Source organism: Camelus ferus, chromosome 12 (assembly GCF_009834535.1).
Source record: "Camelus ferus isolate YT-003-E chromosome 12, BCGSAC_Cfer_1.0, whole genome shotgun sequence".
NCBI lineage: Eukaryota > Metazoa > Chordata > Mammalia > Artiodactyla > Camelidae > Camelus > Camelus ferus.
In genome coordinates, this window is record NC_045707.1 from 27,850,282 (window position 1) to 27,871,393 (window position 21,112).

The 21,112-nt window shown below is 36.3% G+C and overlaps 1 protein-coding gene across 1 annotated transcript in view; it reads left to right on the plus strand.

The window, feature by feature from the left end:
* ADAMTS20 (ADAM metallopeptidase with thrombospondin type 1 motif 20) overlaps positions 1 to 20,292 on the plus strand; it is a 134,050-nt gene extending 113,758 nt beyond the window's left edge. The window contains exons 32-39 of the mRNA XM_032493279.1: positions 2,840 to 3,040; positions 3,752 to 3,881; positions 4,101 to 4,195; positions 4,283 to 4,377; positions 4,904 to 5,037; positions 7,474 to 7,565; positions 16,979 to 17,083; positions 19,775 to 20,292. Of these exons, the coding sequence (XP_032349170.1) occupies positions 2,840 to 3,040; positions 3,752 to 3,881; positions 4,101 to 4,195; positions 4,283 to 4,377; positions 4,904 to 5,037; positions 7,474 to 7,565; positions 16,979 to 17,083; positions 19,775 to 19,864 (942 nt within the window). The 3' untranslated portion in view covers positions 19,865 to 20,292. The remainder of the gene's footprint in view (positions 1 to 2,839; positions 3,041 to 3,751; positions 3,882 to 4,100; positions 4,196 to 4,282; positions 4,378 to 4,903; positions 5,038 to 7,473; positions 7,566 to 16,978; positions 17,084 to 19,774) is intronic.
* The last annotated feature ends 820 nt before the right edge of the window (positions 20,293 to 21,112 follow it).

Consider the following 21,112-nt stretch of genomic DNA (forward strand, 5'->3'; position numbering starts at 1 on the left):
TTATATCTTTCATGCCATGTCTCTACTTAACTCTGAGCATATTACAATTATTAATAACTTTTTAATGTCCTTCTGACTTCATCCTAATATCTATGGGTGTGTTTACAATTTAGAAAATTTTAGTATATTAATAAGTGTGTGTAACCGACACTGTGATGTAATTCTAGAATGTTTATTACCCCAAAAAGAACTCCATACCCATAGTAGTCACTCCTCATTCTGTCCTGCCCCCTAACTCCAGACAACTACCTATCTATTTGCTACCTCTGTGGATTCACCTCTTCTGGATATTTCATATAAAGGGAATTATACAAGATATGGTCTTTCGTGTTTGGGTTCTTTCACTGAGCGTGATATTTTTAAGGTTCATCTATGTTGTAGCATAAATAAGTACTCTATTCTTTTTTATGAATGAATAATGCTCCATTGCAGGGACAAACTACACTTTGTTTATTCAGTCATTAGTTTATGTCATTTGGATTGATTCGTTTTTTGACTATTATGAATAACGCTGCTAGAAACATTTGTGTGCAACTTTTTGTGTGGACATATGTTTTCAATTCTCTTGGGAAAGTTGAATCTAGATATAGAATTGCTGAGAGTCTTATGACAACTCTACATGTAATTTTTGGAGGAAATTCTAAACTATTTTCCACAGTTGTGCACCATTTTGCATTCCCGCAATCACTGTATAAGGATTCCAATTTTCTTCACACGCTTACCAACATTCAATACAGTTTTCCATTTGGAGTATAGCCATCCTAGTGGGTCTAAGTGGTTATCTCACTGTGTGTTTGGCTTGCATTTCTATAATGACTAATAATGTTGAACATCTTTATATGCTGTTTAGCTGTGTGTGTATCTTCTTTGGAGAAATGTCTATTCAAATCTTTTGCCCAGTGTTGACCAGGTGATGTGTCTTTTTATTGTTTAGTTGTAAAGTTCTTTACAGATTCTGGGTATAAACGTCTATCCGTTATATGACTTGCAAATATTTTCTTTTGTTCTGTGGGTTGCATTTTCACTTTCATTGTTTTGTTTACCTCTTTTTTTAAATTGAAGCATTTCAATTGAAATATAATATCAAATTGGTTTCAGGGATATAATATAGTGAGCTCACCCCATTTTTCCTTTAAAGGGTTTCCGGATAGTCTGTTGTTGGCCTGACTGTTACCCACCTCCTCTGGAAGCTACAAAGTTAAACAATAGCCTTTAATTGTACTCAAAAGTGCCCCCAAGGAAAAATGCTTTTAGCACTGGGCAAGCACTGAGTAAAGTCAAATAAAGAGAGACTTCCAAGTGGGCTCTTCCAGAAAACCACCAAACAGCTCAAATAATGACAATTCTCTGGAAAGGAGGTTTAGAAAGATGTCCATCCTCTCTGGTGGCTTCCGGGCTGCTGCTTTGCACCATGTATTCAGGGCTGTTGATTTTCAGAGCTACTATAGAGCTGGGGAGGGGGGAATGGGAAAATAGGGCACACCAAAACACCGCAAAGCTCACCCTACCTGCCAAGATTTAGCTTTATTTCTTGAATAAACACTTCCTGGATTGCTGCAAGCCTTTGGTTAATTTATAGAGTTCTGAAAAAGTTGTTTTCACAAGTTTTGCCATTTTTTCCCCATTGCCTTCATGGAAGAGGACATTTTCAGAGGTCCTGACTCTGCTGTTTTCACTGATGTCACTCATCTCTCTGGGTCGGCTTTGATAGATGGATTTTTCTCCCCATCATAGATTATATTTTCCTGCCTCTTTAATGCCGGTTAATTTTTTATTGCATGCGAGACATTATGAGTTTTACTTTATTGGCGGCTGGATGACTTTTATTCCTGTGCATGTTTTGAGCTTTGTTCTGGAATGCAGCTATTTTATCGGCAAGTAGTTTCATCTTGTCTTATCTAGCTCTTAAGGCTTCTGATGTGAGACCAGAGCATTGCATTTGTTCCGTCTAAGGTGAGCTATTCCCCTCTATCGTAACAAGACCCTTTTGAATATTTTACCTAATGCCTCACGTCCAAATGAAGGGAACAGATGCTATATTTGGTCCTGTGTGAGTGCCAGATACAGTGATTCATACATCTTTTAATTGGTCCATTCCTTGGCCTCAGTTGGCATCCTCACCTGTATGGCATCCTCACCAGAACTCTGCTGTCCCCTGGGTTCCTTTGCCCTGTTCCAAGACCTGCATACTCTCTCAAAAAAGTAAGCTGGAACAATTATAGGATCATCTTGTTTGGTTTCGTCTTCCAGGGGTCTCTATCCTTTACTGCCTAATGTCCAGTGTCTTAAGAGCCATTGCCATATGTATTTTGTCCACATTTTTTTCATTGTTTTAGGTTAGAAGGTAGTTATTTCTTATTACTCCTTTTTGCTGGAATCAAAAATATATTTGCTCATTTTTGACCTGGACCTTTAATTTTCATCTAAATCACTTACCTATTCTAGTTAAATGGTAGTACGCAACACATTGTATATATAAAGATAAATGTATGATAAACTTACTATACATTAACACTAAGAACCCTTGATATGTTTCACTTCTCCAAAGCTGTGCTTATCAGGAGTCAAAGTTCCATTCAATTAAGCTATTCTTTGTAGCGTAACAAGAAAAAGCAAATGGGCATTACAAATAGACAGTCTATCCTGAATCTGGACCCTTTCTATTTATTGGCATGACTCTGGGAAATCTGCCTAAATGTCTCTGAGCCTCTGTTTACCCACCTGTAAAGAGGCTAATAAATAGGATTGTTGTGGGGATAGCATATTAAGCACCTGGCAAGTAGTGGGCCCTGGTTGAGTTCAAGGGCATCTTCTCCCCTTGTAACAATGTATTTTTCAGTGTGCAGGTAACTGTGGATTTAGTTACCGGCAAAGGATTACATACTGCACTGGGATCCGATCTACTGAGAAATCGAAGCTTCGTCAGCTGTGGCCTGTAACCTATCGAGAATGCCCCGTGCTGCCCTCCCCTCAAGTGTACAAATGCAATTTTAAGACCTGTTTGCACATGGCCACTTGGAAAGTGGGAACATGGAGCGAGGTCAGTAGATAATTATGAATTTAAAATCTTCTGAATGAGACTTTCCAGTTGTGGGACGCCCAGTAACCTGCGTGTCTAACTAGATATCAGAGATGTCTTATACCCTTATTGTCTGACAATCACTTTATCAGTTACTTGTGTAAACATTTCAATCTCTTTTTCTATGTTAGCTGTAACCTGTGTTAAGCAGGGACCATACCTAATGCTTATTTCTGTTCCTCAGTCTTGGCCCAGTAGCTTGCATTTTGAGTAGATGCTTAAGAAATATTTATTGGCTGGGTGAAAAAGTAAATAAATCTGATATTTGAGTAATAAAAGTTATTTGCACCATATTCCATTTCCAGTTTAGTGGATAGAAAGCCAGTAAATACTGCTTTGCCAACTTTGCATGTAACAATGAGAAAAACACCCAGTTGCCTGAATAACCATCATTGATTGATACCTATCAAGTATTTACAATATACTGCTGATGTAACTATATAAAATCAATGGAAAGAAGCCAGTAACTGAGAAATAATAGGTTCAGTTTCCTAAAGATTACTCCCACCTGTGGTTGTCCAGCCTCCAGGATATTTTTGTATCTGCAATAATTCTAGCCACTACTGATCATCACTTTGTTCCAAAAGGACCCAGTCTGAGAGGAGGACATATGTACTTACTGCCCTTACTACCCATTACACACTTTACCTTCAAGTTTTACTCTGTTCACAGTGCTCCGTGACTTGTGGAGTTGGAATAATGGAGAGAAGAGTGGAATGCCTGGCTGAAAATGGGTGGCCCAGTGACTTATGTTTAAAGCGTTTAAAACCAGATGCTCAGAAGAAATGCTATGTCAATGACTGTAAGCAACAGACTTCGAAAATCTATGTAGTACCTCGGTGTTCCTAAGAATTTTTAAGTAAAATTTGCAAATAAATATTTGGAGTAGTCATACACTCCACAAAATGCACTATCCTTTTTCTCCCCCCAGAGTATCACAATATTTGTGTGATTGAGTTAAATTCATATTTGGTTTATAATTTGTTCATTGCTGATAAACTGTATTCACTTGTCCTTGAAGGTAAAACATTGATCAGCTGCAAAGAAGTCCAGGTGAAAAATAACATTACCAAGGATGGTGACTATTATCTTAATATTAAAGGAAGAATGATAAAGGTATTATGAAAACAGTTCCTATTTGAGTTTAACACTGACTGTTGACTTTGGAAAAAGCCGTCCGAGATGTTTCTATTTTCCCTTTAGATCTATTGCGCCGGCATGACCTTAGAGAACCCCAAGGAATATATACCTTTGGTCAAAGGGGAAGAAGACAACTTTTCTGAAGTGTACGGCTTTAGGTATGAGCTGCGTTTTGTCTTATCTGTGCATGTTTATGGTCCGTCAAGAGAATTAGAAGTTCCAGAGCTCTGAGAGGTGCTTGAATAGCTTGCAGGTGGGACAAGTAATTTAGAAGCAAGTGGAACTATTTAGACCTCAGCCAAATGTTGTCCATGCCTGTTCAGTAATAAAGAATTGGGTCATTAATACGTGTTCACAAAGAGACTGACTCAGAAGGACACCATGGGTGAGCAGTGAAAAAACACAGAAGGGAAGCATTTAAGACCTGTGTGCATTTTCATAGAAATCCAGTTAATTCCAGTAACAAAAGCTAGGAGAGCTCCAGCTGAGTTATTTTTCCACCGACTGGTCTTGGGTTTCCCACTGATCATTTTGAGTGATTTTTACTTCTTTCACATTTAGCTTGTTGACATTGTAACGTTGAAGAGTATGTCTTTTACCTTCCCACTTCCCAGGTTTACCATTTGTCTACATTATGGTCTAATAACTGTATCTAATACTAAAAATATCCTAACGTTGTTACAGACTACAAAATCCATATGAATGTCCTTTTAACGGAAGTAGGAGGCAAGACTGTGAGTGCAAAAATGACTACCTGGCTGCCGGGCATACTGTTTTCAGCAAAATAAGAATTGATCTCACTTCCATGCAAATTAAAAGTAAGTGCTGAATCTCTAGTTGCAAAATGAAAGGCCTGTGTTTGCTAATGCAAGTCTAACAATATGCTTCCTGGTAAATGTGGTAGCCCGGGATTAGAGAAGGGCTTAGCATCATGCAATAATTACTTACAATTTTTTAAAAAAGTTATTAGCTACATACTTCCACTGCAATGACACGGACCAAGTGGACCCTTATTAAAAATGTAATGGCAATGACACTGTCATTAGTGAAGATGTAAAGATACTGTTGTAGTAAAATTACTGCCCTTCCGAGCTATAACCCTCTACCTTAAAATCCCTAATTAAAAATAAGGAAGTGAATATTGTCAATGTAGTTACATAAGCTTTCTGCAAGGACTTACCGTAATAATTAACATTCGTTTCAGGTTACAGTTTATCAAGGATTCTCCTAACTATGTGGCATTTGATCCTTTTAACAACCCTGTACTAGATAAGGCAGTGTTGCATGACCACTTTGCAAGTGATGAAATTAAGATGCACTTAGAGAAGTTAAGTGACTTGTCTCAATTCATACAGTTAGTAACTGGCATTGCAGGGAGATAAAGTCTCACTCACAAATCCCAGATTATGGACCTGCTGACTTTCTAGGGAGCAAGTTATAGAGCACAGTCAAGTCATACACTGAGCATCAGTTTGCCTGCCTTCCTTAACGTTACACTGTGACATAAAAAGGCAAAAAGAGGTTCATTTCAGAAGCAGAAACTCTCATCACAATTGAATCAGCAGCGCCTTGCACAGTGCATAAACCATAAAAAGAAACCAGAAAGTTTGTTGAGACAGTGAACACGGGAAGACCTAATCTCTAAATCACAGTCATATGATGATGAGCTAAGCTATTATTGTCCGTGATAATGGCTACCATTTACTAAACACCCACCGTTACTGCAGCAGGGAAGTGTGACACTGTCTGGTTATGATCATAAACTCTGGAGTTAGACTGTCCGGGTATAAATTTTCAGCATCTGTTTACCAGGCATGTGACCTTGGACATATCCCTTTAAGCCTAAATTCCCTCATCTCTAAAGTGAGATGCTTTTCAGGTTTTTTTTTTCCTTTCTTTCCCTCTGCTTTCTTTTCTTCTTTTTTCTTTTCTTGGTTAGGATTAAGAGATAATACTTGAACATACCTAGTAAATGCCTTTCATATAGTAAATGCTCTGTAAATAATGATTATTATTTAATAATATATGTTGTGTCAGGCAGTTAGCATTGCTGAGCACAGAGTGGCCACTTGGAAACTTATTTGCTGTTTAGTAAGCTTTTCCTTTTCATTAATTTATCAAACAAACTTGCCATTTTACCAGGCATGGGCTGGGTCCTGAAGATCCAATGTTAAGTGTATACATTTTCCACTTGCTCTCTCTTTTCCTGCCTCAAATTTGTGTGCCAAAAACCCAGTCTTGATTAAACTAAACCTTTGACCTGCTCTGCACTTGCGCCATGAAACTTACAGGTGACCCTCCTCGCTGATCTTATGCGAAATGCATGACTACTGAGTTTGCACGGATCCCAGTCCATTCCCTCCCCCACCTTTCTAAGTGTCTAACTTACAGCTTCTCCTCCAGCTTCAAGCTTCTAATATTTCTAGTACCTCCACTCTAGTTACTCCCTCCGATGACCTTGTTTCCTATGTCACTGAGAAAATAAGTACACCCAGAGGGGAATTTCCATAAACTACCACCGCCACATCTACTAACCTATCAAACCTTTACCTACAGACCTTGCCTTCTCCCCCAGTTACTGTGGATGAACTATTTCTGACCCCATCTGAGGCAGCAACCCTTCTCTGCTTGGGCTCTGGGTTCATCACTTTGTACCTACTCGGGAACATTTTTTCAGCAAACTTTCCCCTCAGTCTTACATCACCAGTTCTTCCTCCATTTCTCTAAATCCAGTGAATATCTAAAATAAATAAAGTGGAGTTAGGAGCAAAATTACAGAAGAAAAACATTTAAATAAAGTATGACACACTTTTTAGCTGGGTGTTTTCAAATTCCCTAAGTGAATTGATATGTATACTGTCTACAAGCACTCATGTGTTGTTTTGTCATACTTTATTTAAATAATGTTTTTCTTCTGTAATTTTGCTCCCAAATCCACTTTATTTATTTTAGATATTCACTATGATATAAAATATAATAAAGCATTCATTTAGTTTTTAAAACTTCTGGATTAGTTACAGATGTGCTGGCTACATTTTTAGGTCAATTTATGAGATGAACATTTTTATACTAAAGAAAAGTTTGAGAGCCTAATGTTTGTTATGTTCTACAATTGTGCAGCATTTTTTGCTTAAGATACTGGATTAATGATATGAATATATTATGACTATAATGGGAAGACTGTATGTTTTGCAGTGAAGATTTGAAAGCATACAATGTCTCGATGCTCAAGAGTTTCATTTGTTATTTTCTAGCTACAGACCTCCTTTTTGCCCGGACAATATTTGGAAATGCAGTTCCATTCGCCACAGCTGGAGATTGCTACAGTGCTGCCAGATGCCCACAGGTTTTTCATACTTGTTTGATTATTTTTCCCTCACGCTGAAAAAAAATGGATACCGTTTCTCTCATTCATTTTTTTTTTTAATCAGAATATTGCAAGAGATGTAACAGTAAATGCAAACTTCTTACATAAAATCTATTTCAAAACTTGCAGGTAAACTTGGAGGAAAAGCATCTTTGGCAATATTGGGTTTGTTTGAAAGGTGTAGTTATAAGACTTTTAAATTGTTCAGATACCATTTCTGAATGGGATGCTTTACCATTTTTTACTCTTTCTGCTTAATCCATAGAAATGAATGGACATACGGTACAAGGTAGAGGATTGGATCACAAGCATATGACTTTCATACACTGCTGCTAACAGCAGTTACACTAGCTATCTGGGTCTGTACCATTCTCAGAACAACTTTATATTATCTCTGAAATAGAACATTCCCATGTCTTTGTTCTTGTTTTTATTCTTTCGTTTCCATAGTTCTCTACACACATCCTTTTACGTTGTCTCTGAGATTTCCAGTACAGAACACGCTTCCTAGAATAAACTTAATATCTCATTTTTTAACAAAGATCTTATAAGTCTCCGTGAGCAACATTTTTAGGATAAAGATGGAGATATAAGCTAGAGGACTATAGCATTGTTAGCTAGATTTATAGACAGTTGAAAACTAATACATAAGAGGTGGTAATTATAATATTGATATCATTTGAAAGAGATAAGCTAAGGGTTTGCCAGAGCCCTCCCTTCTAGGAACTTCTCATTTACAACATTCATCATATAACATGGAAGGTACACTTATGTTAAAAAGAGAGGGCACTTTCTGTATTAGAGGACACAAACGAAATCAAAAGACATTAGAACTATAGGCTCAAATGAATAAGAAAAAAGTTAACTAGAATAAATATATAAATCTTAGGTCCAGAAATGCAAATAGAACTTGGCGATGTCATATAAAAAAGACTTAGGTGTTTTATTCAACCACTGTGAGCTCAACATAGACCACACAGTGATTTCTAAACCACCCAGTATAATCATAAGGTACCAAAACACAATATTGAGACCAAGAGAGTTATTTGTACTTGTCACTGGAATATTATACTTATTTTAAAATTTCTGTCTGGAAGAGATAACATTTTAACCTATCTAGGAGTCGAAAGCAACAATCAGGATAAAAGGTAAGGAAGGTTTAAACTGTGTCATGGGAGGAAAACGAAGATGCTAGCTAGGAAGAGAGTGGGAGGTTATCAGAACTATCATTAGATATTTAAAGAGCTCCATGAAAGAGGAGTGGCCTCAGTTTGTGTTACTCCAGGAGGCATTAGTGGGGCAGAAGATTCCAGCTCAGGATCAAGAAGATTTGTGACAGGGAGAGTTGTCCAGTAAAGAGACCCCCCCCAAATCTGAGACCTCAATATATCATGAATTTTTGCTTACATTTGTGTAAATTGATCTTGTATTCTGCAATCTTGCTGGATTCATTTGTTAGTTGCAGTCATTTTTATTTGATTCCATAGGGTTTTCTATATACACAGTAACATCATATAAAAATGAAGATAGTTTTACTCTTCCTTTGTGATCTGGATGCCTTTTATTTCTTTATCTTGCCTCGTTGCACTGGCTAACGCTTCCAGTACAGTGTTGAGTAGAAGTGGCAAGGGTGGACACCCTTGTCTTAGTCCTGATTTTAGGAGAAAAGTATTTAGTCCTGTATCACTGAGTGTGTTAGCTGTGAGTGTTTTGTACATGCCTTTGATCAGGTTGAAGAAGTGCCCTTCTAGTCCTCATTTAAGTGGTTTTATCATGAATGTAGGATGTTGTCAAATGCTTCTTCTGCATTTACTGAGATGCCCCTGTGGTTCTTGCCCATTGCTGTGGTGATGTGGTGCATCACGCTGATGGATGTTTGCGTGCTGAAACAATCTTGCGTTCCTGGGGAGAATCCCACTTGCTCCTGATGTATAACCCTTTTTATATGTTGATAGATTGGGTCTGCCTTGCTGAGAATTTTTCATCTGTATTCAGAAGAGATACTGGCCTAGCATTTTCTTTTCTTGTGGTCTCTTTGTCTAGTTTTGGTATTGGGGAAATACTGGCTTCCTAGGATAAACTGGGACATGTTCCCTCCTCTTCTATTTTTTTGGAAGAGTTTGTGAAAAATTAATGTTTGGTAGAATTCACCAGCTAAAGCCATTTGGGACTGGGCATTTCTTTTTGAAAGTTATTTTAATTATTAACTCAATCTCTTATTGTAGATCTTTTCAGATGTTTTAGTTCTTCTTGAGTCTTCATGGTTTTTTTTTTAGGAAATGTGTCTGTTTCATCAAAGTTATCTAATTGGTTGGCACACATTGTTCATAGTATTCCCTTATAATCCCTTATATTTCTGTAGGTTTTGCAGTCATGTCCCTTCTTTCATTCCTGATTTTAGTCATTTGAGTCTCCTCTCTCTTTTCTTGGTTTGCCAGTTTTGTTCTTTTCAAGAAACCAACTTTTGATTTTGTTGATTTTCTCTGTTATTTTTGTCTTCTTTATTTCACCAGTTTTCACTCTATTCTGTCTCATTTCCTTCCTTCTGCTGGCTTTCAATTTAATTTGCTCTCCTATTTTTCAGTGCCTTAAAGTGGAAGTGTAGGTTATTGGTATGAGATCTTCTCCCTCTTTTAATAAAAGCATTGCCTGCTATCCATTTCCCTTTAAAAAGCACTTGTTCTGCAGCATCCCTGAAGTTTCGGTATGTTGTGCATTCATTTTCATTCATCTTGAAGGATTTTCTATTGTCACTTGTGATGTCTTATTTGACTGATTGGTTATTTAAGAGGACAGTGTTTTAAGTCCATATATTTGTGAATTTCCCAGGTTTCCTTCTGTTCTTGATTTCTACTTTCATTCCATTGTGGTTGGAAAACACACTTTGTAGTATTCGATCTTTTAGAATTTATGGAGGCTTGTTTTATAGCACAGCATATGGCGATCCTGGAAAATGTTCAGTATGTACTTGGAAGGAATGTGTGTTCTGTGGTCACTGGGTAAAGTGCTCTGTAGATGTCTGTCAGGCCTTGTTGGTTTAAAGTATTCTTCAGCTCCTCCATTTTCTTGTCGAGCTTCTGCCTGGCTATTCTCCTTTTATCTCCTTAGTAAACCTTCCTTAGGGAAAATACCTTAACAGCAAGCTAATTATTATAAACAGACTATTTCTTGATGAGCATAGAGTCTGAATAAGAGGTCTTGGCACCATCAGGTTTTTAAATGCGAAAACAGCTATTTTTGTTGATTTCTAGCTCTAGTTCTTCAATTTTTATGTGACCTCATTTTCCCCCTACAATATTTTGAGAAACTTATGTAATTATAAGCTGGGTCATCCCAGTCTATAATTGAAGAAACTGATCCCCTGTGTTAACAACCTATCCAAGATCCTTGATACCGTCAAAAGCAGCACCAGTACAGTAATAAAATGCTCCTCTTTGTCCATCAAGGTGAGATGCCTCCCTCATATAGTTCTATAGGCATTTCTGGAACGCAAAGCTCTATTTTCAAGTTGGATGTTACTAGGCATAGGTATGTCCTGTCAAAAAAAGTTACGCCCATTTTTTTTTTCAGTCTGTATTCAATTGCCTGAAGTTACTGTTACCAAAAATACAAACTGCCCAGTATTCTTGGAGATAGTCTGTCAAATACATAAACCAGATTCTGTGTTAAGTTACACAACATTTGCATGAATACTCTCCAGATGTTTGATGTTACGGAAAGAACTTACTCTGTTGTTTGGGATTCGTCAAAACCACATCCTCTGTGTTTGCCTATGACTGGGCACCCCAGGACACGAATGCTAAAAAGAGAATGGACACACATGGCAATCTTTAGGGAAAATAAACTCTGCCACATTGCAGTATAAGATGAAGTAAGGAGTGTGATGTGACTTTAGAATACATATATCAAAAGGCAAGTGAAGTAAAATGTCTGGTACTTTTCACAGAGCCATTAAAAAAAATGTATCTCTATAGCTATTTTGTAATTAATGTCAATTACTTGAGAGCAAGAGAAATAACCAAAGCCAGAGGATCATGGCCGGCATGCATTTTGAGTATTCAGAGTCAGTTTTCAAATATTTTGAATGTGTATTCTTTATTATCAGGATGCAGAGTTTGACATATATCCGTAAGATCTACCTTTGACTATATTGTTTAGATAATCTCTCTCCTTATTTTTGCCCACTTGATCTGTCTTGTTAATAAAAGTGATATATGAAAATTTCCTATATTAGGGTGTTTCTCTCTCTCTATGTCTCCTTTCATTTCCTATAGTTTTCGCTTCACAAAAGTTGCTGTGCTATTTGGAGCATAATATTCATTTGTTATGTCTTCATTGTGAATGGTTTTTAGCACTTCTTTGTCACGTTTTCCTAACTTGAGACTTGAATTCTACTTTGTACCTTGTCAGGATTTGCTGCCTCTGTTCTCTTTTTATGTCCATGTGTCTGATGTGCTCTTGCACATCCTTTTAATTTTGGCTTTTATGAATCACTTCGTTTTAAGTGTGTCTCTTACATATAGCAGGTACTGAGTTTTGTTTGCAAGTCAACTGGAAATCTTTTTCTTTAAGTGGATTTTTATCCATTCACATTTTTAATTTAAAAAAAAATAACATACAGTAAAATTGCCTTTATTGGTATACAGCTCTAACATATGTACAGATTCATGTTGCTATCACCATCAGCTGAACGTAGACCGGTTCCCTCACACTTCCTCCACGGTCAAGTCCTCCCTCTCGCCTAACTCCTGCTAAATACTGATCTGTTCTCTGTTAATTTAGCTTTGCCATTTCTGAAATGTCAAACAAATGTCATATTAATGGAATCATAAAATATGTAACCTTTTGCGACTGGATTCTTTTAGTCAATATAATGCTTTTGAGACCCATCTGTGTTGTTGCATATATCAGTAATTTATTCTTTGTTATTGCTGAGAATTATTTCATTATATGGGTGTCATATAGTTGTCCTGCAGTTTATCAATTCATGTCTTGCTGTTGGAAGAAAATAAGTTGTTTGTAGTTCTTAGAGATTTTGAATAGAGCTGATATGCACATTTGTATACAGGTTTTTATGTGAACATATATTTTCACTTCTCTAAAGATAAGTTCTTATGAGTGAGATTGTATGATCATATGGTATGTGTATGTTTAACTTTATAAGAAACAGACAAACTGTCTGATAGAGCTGCATTTTTTTATTTCCACCAGCAAAGATTAAAGTTCTGATTGCTTTGGTTCCTTGTCAGTGCTTCGTATTGTCAAGTTTTTCCCTTGTTTGTTTCCCAGTCTTAAGTGGTATCTCGTTGTAGTTTTAACTTGCATTTCACTAGTGGATGATATGTTAAGCTTTTTTGTTGTTGTTGTTAAGCATCTTTCATGTGCTTATTTGTTGCCTGTATATCCTCTTTGGCGAATGGTATGTCCAAATCTTTTGCTCATTTTTACAATTAGGTTGTTTGTTTGCTTGCTGTTTAGTTTTGAGAGTTCTTTATATATTCTGGATATGAGTTGTTTGTTAGATGTTACATTTGTAAATATCTTTATCCTGGTCTGGACCTTAACTTTTCTTTCTCTTAAGTGTCTTACATAGAGCGGAAGTTTTAAATTTTAATAAAATCAAATTTATCATTTTTTTCCCTTATGGATTGCATATTTAGTGTTATATTTAAGAACTCTTTGACTTACTCTAAGTTACAAAGATTTACATCTATGCTTTCTAAAAAAAAAAATTATAGTTTTATGTTTTACATCTAGACCTATGATTTGATTTTGAACTAATATTGTATGAAGTCTGAGGGGTTTTGTCTGTAGACATCCAATTGTCCTAACATCATTTGTTGAAAAGGCAATATTTTCTCCAGTAAATTGCCTTCCACCTTTGTCAAAAATCAATTGGACATATTTATGTGGGTCTGTTTCTGACTTTCTCTTCTGTTCCATTGATCTGCCTGTCTCTCTTCACCAACACAGCATTGTCTTGATTATGATAGCCTTATATTGTGTTAAAGTAAGGTAGTATGGGTCCTTCAACTTTATTCTTTTTTTTCCAAACTTGTTTTAATTATTTTAGTTTCTTTGTCTTTCAATATAAATTTTAGAATCAGATTTCTTCTACACTTATAAAAATTCCTGGTAGAATTTTTATTGGAATTGCATTAGATCTATAGATCCCATTCATAATAAAGCATGTGCAACAAATTTTAAAATTGTAAAACCTAATGATGCCAGTGAGCACATATGAACCAACCAGTCAGTCAAAGAAGTGGAACATTGAAACTTGCATCTACTTTATGCTTTTCCTCTATCTTGTATCCGTAACTACTTTTTTCTTTGATGCAGCTAATTACTCAAGGGCAGACATTCCAATTTGTTGAATGCCTGGGTCTTTTGATTCACCTAAACCTCCACTTGGGATTTGGCTGTTAGAATTTTACTTCTTAGGGTGACCTCTTCTGAAAAAAATGTCAAGAGAGTAGAAGAGGAGTTAAACTTCATACTACTTAAAAATTTTTTTTTTAAATTGCTCCTATGTTGAACTAATTTTTTCGAGTTAAGGATGAGGTTTAAGGAGGCTTGAATTTTAGGGTTAACTGATGTCTTGGAATTGATATAATTAATTAATATATTTATTCAATCATTTATTACTTCTGAAGTTCCATAGGAACCTACCAGTACCGTTTAATGGCACCTATAATTCTCTATATCGCATTACATTGAATTATGCTTATATGTGATTTCACTCATCAGGTGTATTTCCCCCTATTTTATTAAGATACAATTGTCAAATAACACTGAATTAAGGTATGCAACATAATGATATGATCATGTATATACTGCAAAATGATCACCACAATAATTTTAGTTCACACCTATCACCTTACATAATTGCAATTATTTTTCTTTTGTGATGAGAACTTTTAGGATTTATTCTCTTAGCCACTTTCAAATATACAATACATTATTGCTAACTGTAGTCACCGTATTGCACGTTGCATCCCCAGAGTTTATTTATCTTGTAACTGGGAGTTTGTATTTTTTGTCCACCCTAACCCATTTCCCTTACCCCCGACTCCTGCCTCAGACAACCACCAGTCTGTGCTTCACTTGTCAGATCTGGAGTAAGACGGGTCTCTGTATTCCGATAGTACTCGACACCAAGTCTGCCACTCAATGAATTTTGAACAAATGAGAAAAATGTATTTTTACCTCTCTCAATATCATCCCAAATTTCAGATGAATTGTTTTACCATTTCTTTCAGATTGTATTATGTAGCTTTTTAACAAGGACCAAGGACGTAAGCAAAGCCTATGAAAATTAGTCTGGAGAAATGGAGCAACAGGTCTTACCACACTCACCTGGTTGTGTTAATGACCACCTAAGTCTCTCAGTAGTCAGCTGCAGTTTTCCCTTTCACGTCCATTGTATACACATTTGAATGCTTCCAGGTAACCCTGAGCAGGGAAGTAAAGAATGCAGAATATTAGGCTGTGAGAACACTGCCTGACCCAACTGGGACACTCAGTAAGCGGCTGGTCACAGGAAACCTACATCACAGAATATATTCCCACTTTTAAGGAATTTTACTTGGTGAGAGACATGTTTATTATGAGTTACTGTGGGATGGAGGTATCTGGTGCAAAGTATCAATTAAGTATCAAATAGTAAGGTGTATCCTTAGAATTTGTTCTTCTCTTTCCAGTATTTACTAACGTAAAATTCTAATGTATCTAGCATTACTGTCATTGTCAGAGTATGAAGGGTTTAGATGTATATTTATGTATTTACTTTAATAAGGCTAAGATTTAATATTTATAATGCCGCACTTAATTCACCTGTTGAAAAACAGTTACTGTGTAGCTAAGACTCCCCTTTGGGCCCTGGGAATAGAGCAATGAAGCAAACATATGGGTCATATTAAAAATTTCATAACCAAATGATGTATATAATATGAAACTTTCTTTGGAATTTATCTAAAAAAATTACTTCTGAGATAGGGAAAACTCTCCATGTATTATCATTGCATTGTAAATGTATTTGAATCTCCATTTGGTTTTAAATAAGAAATATATTAGATTGCTAAAAAAAAATCTAAGTTAATAAACTAAATTGATATATAATTGTTTTTAGCAATAGTAATAATTTATATTATAAATATATTTGAAATCTATTTAATCTTTGCTTTCATGATGAGATAATATTTTAATTCAAATAATATAACCTTTGTGGGGAGGGCCTTTGAGGGGAGGGTATAGCTCAGTGGTAGAGCACATGCTTAGCATGCGCTAAGTCCTGGGTTCAATCCCCAGGACCTCCTCTAAAAATAAATTAAATCTAATTACCTCCCCTACCCCCACCAAAACAAAAAAATAATAAATAAATATTAAAAAAAATTTTTTTAAGGTGCCAAATAATATAATCCTTAATGTTTTATCACAGTCTTGCTCGAGATTCCTGAGGCTTAGGCCATGGGATAACTTTGTGATGTAAGAATGTGTTAATATCCCTCTAGATCTGAATGTAAATTAAGCATTGGCAGGAGGCTTAATTAGCATTGATTAAGTACTTCAACTTTCCGGTGTATATGTCTATACTACAAGATTATATGAATGTGCCACAAATTTTACTCATTTCGGTCCCACACTTTCTGATTTAACAGATACTTAAAGTTTAATTTTTAGCAGAGGTCATCCGAAATATCCTGATATGAAACTTGTTCTCGTGTCTTGAAAATGATTAGATCATGAAGCCACTAGGGGGCTCACACACCACGTGTGTAGATCATGTGGCATCACACGTCCACGAAGCACTTCTGGGTGCTTAAAAAGGGTGTGATAGCTGGGGCAGTAACACCACGTTCCATAGTTTTGTGTGGTAAGTTAAAAAAGTACAGTTCTTACCATAAAAAGTAAGGGCACAGTGACAGAAGATTCTAGAAAATACACTGAATGGATGCAACTTATCAGGGAAGTTAGCAATGAGGGGTCAAGAACTGAAGCTGGAGAGATGCTGAAGTCTGGGATGAGTCCCTGTGAACACCTTATCTGTCCGGACTTGCCTATTTGCTACAGAAACAAGCTCTAGCTCTCAAGCCTTCGAGTCCCAGGGTTGGACAGAGTTGCTTTTGCACAAGTGACATTACCTGGTGTTATTTCATTTGTCTCTTGTAATTGAGAAGACTTGTTTGTAATCAATTTTAAAAAGCATGAGCTAGTTCGTCTTCTTTAGTGAAAGGTTGTATCGATACTCCGTCATTTTCTAAGGAAAGCAACTGGAAAACCAACTTGAGCCCTTTCTTATAGAATTTTAATTCAAGTGTTTCCAGCCAACTGCATTCTTAAAATATTTTATGAATTCCACCTCTTTTTATTTTGTTTTGTTTCTAATCCAGGGACAATTCAGCATTAATTTGGCAGGGACTGGGATGAAGATATCCAGCACAGCGAAGTGGCTTGCTCAGGGCAGCTATGCCTCGGCCATCATACACAGATCACAGGTAGGTGCTGCTGGACCAAAGGGCCTGCTGGAACTCCTTCTCTGCTGTAAACTGGCATTAAAGGTCCTCAACCTTAAATTTCGAGTTATATGAAGTTAATGACTAATGGGTTATTGCATATAAGAGATGGATTCCATATAATGAGATATAACATTAATTTATGAAATTATGGAATTGGGTTCATTTTTATTCATGTGTACATGTAGGTTTTATACACATATAAATTCACGTACAGGCTGTAGACATCTGAACACGAAATCAAATGCCAGAGCACAGATTTGACTAGCTCGAGTTCGAGGCTAACGGCTTGAAACACAGGTACTTCAGAAAGGAGTAGTGCTTTTAGCTATACTTCGATTATGAAAAGTTTGGAGGTTTTACTATTTCAAAGTGAGGGGTAAGTTTTTGGTTTATCTACTCACTGCTTTGATTTGCTGATGGGGATGACGTTAGAGCCATTTGTCACTTAACAGATATCCTTTATCGTTTCTGTACGAATTAGGAATATATTTTATGGTTGTACACATATTTTTCTCTCTTTTAACTAGATGACATTGTTCTCTGGGGTTCACCTACAGCAGGTGTATCATCCAGAACGCATTTAAGCCTCCTGCTGCGCTGGTGCACTGGCACCTGCGCTCTGTACGATGGCTCCCGGTCACCGTGCCTTAGACGGCATGACTCTTACCTAGAGTAAGTCCGGATCTACAGTCTAAGTGTGCTCACCTGCATAGCACATAAATCCCCACCATCAACAGCTCCTGCCCACTCTAATGTTTTATGCTTTTTGGTTCTCTCAATAAAAGTGATTTCTGTTACTCTCCCATTTATAGGAATATTATTTCTGAATGGAATTCAATTTTCTGATATTCACAGACTTTAAAACCATCTCTTTATGAAGATGATGAAATTGGTTTTGATTAATAATTAAAGAATTAAAATTTTAATGATTTCTGTCTTATGGGTAAGCAGGAGGCTTTAAAAACAAATGGGTATTTATTTTCATTTCATTTTATTTTCTTCGGGGGGGGAGTTAATTAGTCTATTAATTTATTTATTTATTAATGACGGTACTGATGATTGAACCCAGGACCTTGTGCATGCTAAGCGTGCGCTCTACCACTGAGCTATATACCCTTCCCCACCCCCCTTCCTATTTATTTTTAAGTATTTATTTAGCATATTTAGGTTTAATCCTTTTTGGTGGAAGAATGGAAATAAATTAATTACTTAGGTAAAGTATACGCTGAGCAATGTAGACAGTGCACTGAGATATTCTGACCTTGCTGATCCAACTTTTAGATATCTGTAGCCTAAATGATATCTTGCTGAGTTCAGCAGTAAATAGAACTATTTAGTACAGTCATTTCTTTTGCTTCTATTTTATTTTAAGTTCTATTCTAAAGATTACTTATTTATTTATCTGAGAATTTCTACCTCAATCAAAAATGCTGCACATGAAAATATTTCCTGTGATCTGATGCCCGATGTGAAACTGAGACTCGTGGAACCCAAATATACTTAAGGAAATGCAGGCATATTTTCATTTGCCAGTAAATTTAATCAAGATTAGGAGTTTACTTAAATGATCCGTTGGCAAACATGTATATACATATAAATTGGAATTTTTTCCTGCCATTCCCTTCTCTGTTTTACTTAGATTCTCTAGAGTTCAGAAAGCTTCTGAAAGAAAGGCAAGCTCAAAAAACCCTAATTTCAAGCTATTCTTCATCTCCCAAAGTTCCAGGCACCCAAACTTTCCTTCTCTACCCTCCCTCCTTCGATTAAAAAAACAAAAACAAACACAGAATAGAACAAAACTTACCTTCTCCAGAAAGGACAGGAGTTCAAGCTATTTTTGCTTTATCCTATCAGATGACTTTTGGACCTAAAAATGGGAAGTGGTCTGGAAAGAAAATCGAGCATGTCCTGACCACCTCCTATCTGGTAGTCGGGGGAGGTCATTAGGTGTCTCTATTTCATTTTTTTGTAATGGAGGTCCTGGGGATTGAACCAGGACCTGGTGCATTCTGAGCAGGCAGCTCTATCACTTGAGCTGCACCCACCCCTCAACCTCTTCCTTCACCAGCCTTTGCCCACCCATTCCTCAGTGAACAGCTCTGCTTTCCTAAAACAAAGAAGACTCTCCTTTTTCAGTCCTTTTCTAACTATAATTACTGCTTTCAGTCCAGTTTTTTCCCTCCATTTTATCACCTTCTTTATTTTCTTCATGCTGTGTTTCTAATGCTTCTATGAGATGTTTGAAGTTAATATGACTTGCCTACAGTTAAGGTCAAGTTTGCATAATATCTTCCTTTTATTTAGTCTGTGAGAATCTTATATAAAATCATGTAGTTGTGGACAATATATTGGGAGAAGTTTTAATAAACTCACTGAAGCAAACAGACACTTTGATGAAAAATACGTGGATTGAGATGAATTGCTTACGTTACAGTGTGGCTTATAATCATCAAGAAGCTAATATGAATCTCAGGTTACCTAATTCCCGTGACCACCAATTGCAGCTAATCCTGAAATGGCGTGATCTCTGACCTCAAGAGTAATTGTTACAAGAAACCTCGGCTAATCAATTCAACCGCACGATTCCACGCACTTGCTTTTTCTGCCTTGTGCATGGAGATACTGGCTTGTAACAGACTCTCCTATGTCTCTGTCTCTTCCTACTTTAAGGATGGAACCAAAGTCTACGGCAGATGCGGAGGGTTCTGCGGCAAGTGTGTTCCTCACGCGACCACTGGTCTCCCAATTCAAGTCATATGAATCGTTCGGAAGTGGGACCCGTGTGTCCGTCCAGAGAGGAGACATTCTCTGGAACGTGCAGATAGCTGGTGCCCATTTCTTCAGTCTTCCCTTCCTGAGACTTCCATGTCTAAAAGAACTGCGCCTTTGCTTCAAGGTGCTCATCAGGGAGTCAAATCACTGCTTAATTTTTCAAGGCCTTCAAAATAATCTGAATGATGTGCGACTCTAATTGGGACCCTTTAAAGGACTTAATAACTTCTGGTAGGATCTACAGGGATGTTGGAGTGAATTAGACCGAGATAACTTTGCTGTTACCAGCTTGGACTGGACCACAGATATGTTTTACCCATAAATACACATGTACATCTCGGCTCAGTATCCTGTTGTACAATGAAATGTTTATTTCTACTTGTTAAAATGGAGCAAGGAAAAATTAGGTAAATGAACTTACTTAAAACTACTATAAACATTGTTGAACCTGTCAGGTAAATAGTAAATGAATAGTCACATCAAAAAAATACATAGACATTATACTTTCTACTGATACAGCTTAGATACCTAGTTTTATATTTTTTTTTCATTTTTCATTGTGTATGATGGTGCTTCAAAAAAAAAAAATCACCCTAAAAATGTGGTATAATTTTGTATTTAAAACATACTTGGGTTGAATACTGAATATGAAATTTTGTGGGTATAATACAGAAGAAGATATGATGGAGTACATTTTGACTTAAAATATCTACCTCCAATTTGATTGTACTTCTAAGAGCAATACATTGTTTTTTTAATGTTTATATTCTGTCCTTTTTAACTCTTATAAATGTATATGTCTACTCTTAAAAAATCTATTTTCTCAAAGTTATGTACTGTATTTTATTAGTCAAGTAGAGAAGTCAGAATTATTGAAATTTTGAAGGTCCTGTTTTGGTAAACATAAAATTTTGTTTACGTATGCAAAATTTTTATTAGAAATGTTCAAGTTATTTTATATCTAAGGTTTCTCAAAGCCAGAACATAAAAGATAGCATAAAAAAATAACTATTCATGGGGAAATTCTCAGGTATTAAGAGATTTTTTTTCAGGTGAATAATTTAATTGTGTATCATATAATAATGTGATTTTTAAAGAATCATAGGCAAACAGTATTTTTCTATGGCAGTCTACTCTATAAACTAAGAAAGCTGAATCTACCAGTAGATTTTTACCAGTAAATAGTAGTTTATTTGTTTTACCCACAAAGTTTTTCTTTTCCAAACAGTTACTAGG